Source organism: Rattus rattus, chromosome 3, assembly GCF_011064425.1.
Source record: "Rattus rattus isolate New Zealand chromosome 3, Rrattus_CSIRO_v1, whole genome shotgun sequence".
NCBI classification, from domain to species: domain Eukaryota; kingdom Metazoa; phylum Chordata; class Mammalia; order Rodentia; family Muridae; genus Rattus; species Rattus rattus.
Genome location: NC_046156.1, coordinates 203,723,679 through 203,728,440, shown reverse-complemented (window position 1 = coordinate 203,728,440; position 4,762 = coordinate 203,723,679). Strand labels below are relative to the sequence as shown.

At 43.7% G+C, this 4,762-nt stretch overlaps 1 protein-coding gene across 1 annotated transcript; it reads right to left on the bottom strand.

The window, feature by feature from the left end:
• Positions 1-2,855: 2,855 nt before the first annotated feature.
• On the bottom strand, positions 2,856-4,452 carry Spz1 (spermatogenic leucine zipper 1). Its single transcript, XM_032896891.1, has one exon. It carries the CDS (start codon positions 4,254-4,256, stop codon positions 3,060-3,062), a length of 1,197 nt encoding a protein of 398 aa, XP_032752782.1. The 5' UTR covers positions 4,257-4,452; the 3' UTR covers positions 2,856-3,059.
• Between the last annotated feature and the right edge of the window lie 310 nt (positions 4,453-4,762).

Here is a 4,762-nt window from a genome sequence, read left to right as displayed (position 1 = left end):
AATGGCTCAGAGGTTAAGAATGACTATTATTCGTCCAGAGGACCTGTGTTTGATTCCCAGCACCCAGACTGGGTGGCTCACAGCCATCTGTAACTCCAAGTGTGATCTGATACTCCTCTTGTAGGGGGAGAAGTTGATAGTAAGGTCTGGTTCCCTAATTGGTTCTTAATTTGGACAATAAAGGAGGCCAGGAGGCAATTGCTGGGCAGAAGGAACAGATGGGCCTTCAGGGTCCCAGGAGGGAAAGGAGATGGAGGAAAAGAGAAGGGAGTTTCGGTCAGGCTTAGGAAAAGGAGCACACAGTTATCATGTAAGATCTCGGGGGAGCCAAGGTGGATAGCCAAAGAGGTCAGCGGAAGCTGGCTGATACAGGCTAGCTGATAAGTTCAGCACAGGAGATCTGTGCCCAGCAATTGTGTTAGTAAGCAAATTCTAAAATAATAAAACTGAGTGTTTTTCATTCCGCAGAACAAAAGTGGGTAGAGAGAGAAGGTGGATGGGTAGTGGTGGCTTGGTGAAGCTAAGCCAAGAAGAACAAAAGAGTGGGGCTGGCAGCAGCTGATCTCAGAGCTAAGCTGGGAGAGCCCAGAGTGCTGGTTGAGTTCCTGGGCAAAGGCAGAGTACACACATCATCCCCCCACCACACACACACATACCTCTTTATAAACAACAACAACAACAACAACAACAACAACAACAAAACCCAAAACTAAAGAAAACAAAAAGTAAAGCATATACTATGAATCTTTAGAAGTCACAAGTTACTAGATAACGTGTAAAACCCAAAAACTCAGGGAATATATTAATGGAATATTAAATAATATTCCATTCCCAGTAGTTGGCCAACACAAAATGAACTTGATAGTATCTTTGTAAACAATTCTCTCTCTCTCTCTCTCTCTCTCTCTCTCTCTCTCTCTCTCTCTCTCTCTCCTCTCTCTCTCTCTCCCTCTCTCTCTCTTCCTCCACCACTTTTTTTCAAAATCAAACAAGCAAAACCCAAGAAACATAACCCCACACAAAAACAAGAATAGAAACTAAAAAATATAAGCAAAAGTAGTACAATAAAACGGGGGGGAGAGGAGAGAAAGAGGAGAAAGTTGAGGTGGGGGAGGGTCTGGAAGGAGTTAGGAGAAGTCTAAAATGTGACCAGAATATATTGTATGCAACTTTTTTCAACCAAAAAAAAAAAAAGAAAGAGAACTTATAAGAAAGAATTTAAATTCAGCTGTGGTAAACAAAACTACATAAAATGTGTTTTGTTTTTGTTTTGTTTTGTTATTGGCCGTCTAGTGGTCCTGGCTGAGGAGCTGTTGCCAAGAGATGGTGGCTGAGGGAAGGGGGTGGTTTTCCTCAGTGATGTAGCATTACTAAATCGTCCGTGCTACTTGAGCTCATGCAAGCAGCCCTGATTAAACTCGGTGTCACAGGAATCAAGCAGAGTAGAGGGTATGGAAACAGAAGGGGACTTGCTAGAAAGAATGGATTCCACAGGAAGTAGGAGCAGGTTGGAGAGGGTGATGGGGTGGAAATAGCCAAAATTGTGTGTGTATACATATGTATATATAATATATAAATTTATATAGGTATGTATATGTATGTATATACGCATATAAGTATATATGTATGTATATGAATATCTCGATAACAAAAATAAAAATGGTAGCCAATCTCCCCAACAGACCAATTCCAAAGAAAGCAATCTGAAACTAACCAATAAATTATTTTCCATAGTGTCTGTTTCAGAGATTTACAAGGAAAAGGACCAGGAAATAGTCTGCTTTTCTTTTTTTCTACTTTATCTACCCTTTCTCTATGTACAAAACCTTTCTAGAACATAGACAAATTTCTCCAGCACCCAGATAAACCAAGTGTCTCTAGCTTGAAATCCTAGAGTTGTTACCCAAATTCCTATATTTAACCCAGGATGGGGTACAAACATGAAACCCAGTGAGGTAGACCTCTTTTATTCTCTCTGTGTCTGTGGCGTACTTACCTTCTGGAGCTCCTATGCCCAACAAAATCTCTCCAGTTTTATAGAATTCACCTGGTTGTGCTCACTGTCATGGGACAAGGCTGCAGCCTAGGCTTTCCACTCAATCTGTACTGGTGTCATGGTGGAGCAGAAAGACATGGTATTTTACCTGCAATTTGTATCTGGATAGGTTTTGTCAGCCATCTTTACTGCGGCACACTCTCCGGGAGCATGCTTTCTAAGGGCTTTTTTGTTGTGGTGGTGGTGGTTCCCTTTCTGTTTGATAGACTCTCTGACACCAGTTTAGAATATACAAGTGCTCAGGAACTGGGAGCCTTGGCCACTCCACCGTCAGTCTTCTGTTTGCTCTGCCCATGATGCCACGTGGCTTTTGCTCAGTGAGAAGCAAGAAAATGTGCCTGCGCTGTCTGTTTTGACACTTAAGTCCAGCTCCCTTAAAGGGTTCGTTTCCACCCCACCCACAGCAGAAAGCTCACTTCCTCTACTTTTTTTTTTTTTTTTACACCAAAAAGCAAGAGTCTAGAAACACCTCTAAGCTTCTGATCAAGTTACGATGGCCTTCCCCCAGAGGCTTCGGCTCCCCAGTGTACCCTCATGCATGAACTGAGGACCAGAAGAGGGACACTGGGGAGAGTAGAGCCAGAGCTAGAGTTAGGAGGGGTGAAGCTTTCTAGGATGCTTTAGCTCTGTAGTTTTCCTGTCCTGTCCTCAGTTATTTTTCTCCCTTAACTCCAACATATTCCACACAAACAGAATAGGAAAACTAAATACTAATAGGAAAACAGGCTTTAAACTATCACAGTTAGATCATTGTAAGTTGTGGTTAAAGAAATTAGAAGAAAGCAATCAATCAAACCAATAAAGTGCTTTCCTTTTATTCTTGTTTTTACCCAAATTTTCACTTGGTTAACAATACATACAATAGTTATTAAGGCCCAAACTTCTCTAACTACTGAGATAATATGGGTTCCTCTTATCCTATGCCTCCTCCTTGGTGGAATCAGAAGATCTACCCTGGGTGGATAACAGTTTTGACTCAAGTTGGATCTGCTTGTGGCGGCTTCTACCGAAAGCTGCTAATGGTTCTCCTTTTCCCCACAAGAGATTTCTTTGCAACGCGGGCATTGAAGCGGTTATTTCGAGCCTTCTTAGTAAGGCAATCATTGGGGCACCTGAAGATCTTTGGTTTCCGAGTAATCGTGCCTTCCGTTGTCTTCATAGTATGCTTGGAACTGTCCATCTTTTCTGTTTCCGCTAACTTCGGACATTTCTTGTCCTGCTCGGCACATTTCTTGTCCTGCTCGGCACATTTCTTGTCCTGCTCGCCACATTTCTTGTCCTGCTCACCAGAAGTTTGCAAAGGCTTCTCGTGCCCGGGTCCCGCATCGTGGAGATGTAATTCCCTGAGGATGTCCACCCTCTGTTGTAAGATCTGACATTCGTTCTCCAGCAGGGCTGCGATCAAATGCAGCGAGTGGGTGTCTTGGCTCAGTTTCTTCACCTGCTCCTCCAGTTTCTGCTTGGAGGGTACCTCGTTGTTTTGGGTTTGCGAATAGAGTCGACTGCAGTCAACAATGTCTTTGATTTCTTTATGGCATTCCTGATATGATCTCATGAGTTCGCTGAGTTCATTGTGCTGTTTACTCCAGTGGTCTGCTTCCTGCAGTAACTGCTCCATATTGTTCCTGAGTTTTCTGTACTCTCCACGAATGTGAACTGACCCAGTCCGACGTCTTTTCGCGTTCAGCTGCATGCCGTCACAGCCTCTCTTTTCTTCTGAATTGCACAGGTCCCTTGCAAACTTTTGTACCATGTTCTTAGCACTATGGCTTTTGAATAACATCTCCTGCCTCATTGGGTTTTCTCTCTCTGGGTCGAAATGAATGAATATATCATCTTTAAATCGAAGTTTATTTCTCTTATCAAAACCTCTGATGTTAAGTTCTGACAGGTCTTCAGGAATATAGGTATCATCAAAAGGCTCCCCATCTGTAGTCTTCTCTTCAAAGCCTGCTATGTTTTTAAGAACATCTTTAACGTCTTTTAAGAGATTGCTAAATTTCTGTACCTTCCCTTGTTTTCTTATTGGACACATATTATTATTTGGTTCTGAGAAGGAGCTGCAGCAGAAAGTGGGGAGTGATCCGATTTCAAGGAGGGAAATGGTGATCCCAGTATTCGGTGGTTTTTTAGCACAAGGAATAGGGCTATGAGATGGAGAATGGGGAGGCATCTCAGATGAGCTGTCACTGTCTGCCATTGGGACCTGAGGAAAGCAGAAACCTTAGAGATTCCAGGAAGGACAGATGGCAGTCTCCTGTGAGTCGGTGGAGATGGTACCAAGCAGGAATTATGGACCAGAGTTAAGGACTGAGACCAGGGAGATGGTGTTCAGGTAGAAGGTTACATCTCAAACAGCCCAGGGGGAGGGGTTGGGAAGGGAGACCGGGAGCTGAAGCTCCATCTCCCTTCTGCTAGGCTTCTGGTATTTTTTCCAAGGCCCCAGCAACTGGGTCTTTATTCTGTCATTGCCCCTCTGGGGCAACACATTCTGTTTCCTTTACATCACAATGGAAGTCCCTTAAAGTCCTGTCCCACGACTCAGACACCACAACCAACCTTACTCCTCCCTCATGAAACCTCTCCACTAGCCTGCCCCTCTTTTCTCAGCTAGGCTCTTCATTCTAACAGCATTACCGTAATTTCCCTCCTCACCCTCCTGCCTCCAACCTCACCATACCACACAGAGCCAACTGCAACCACAGC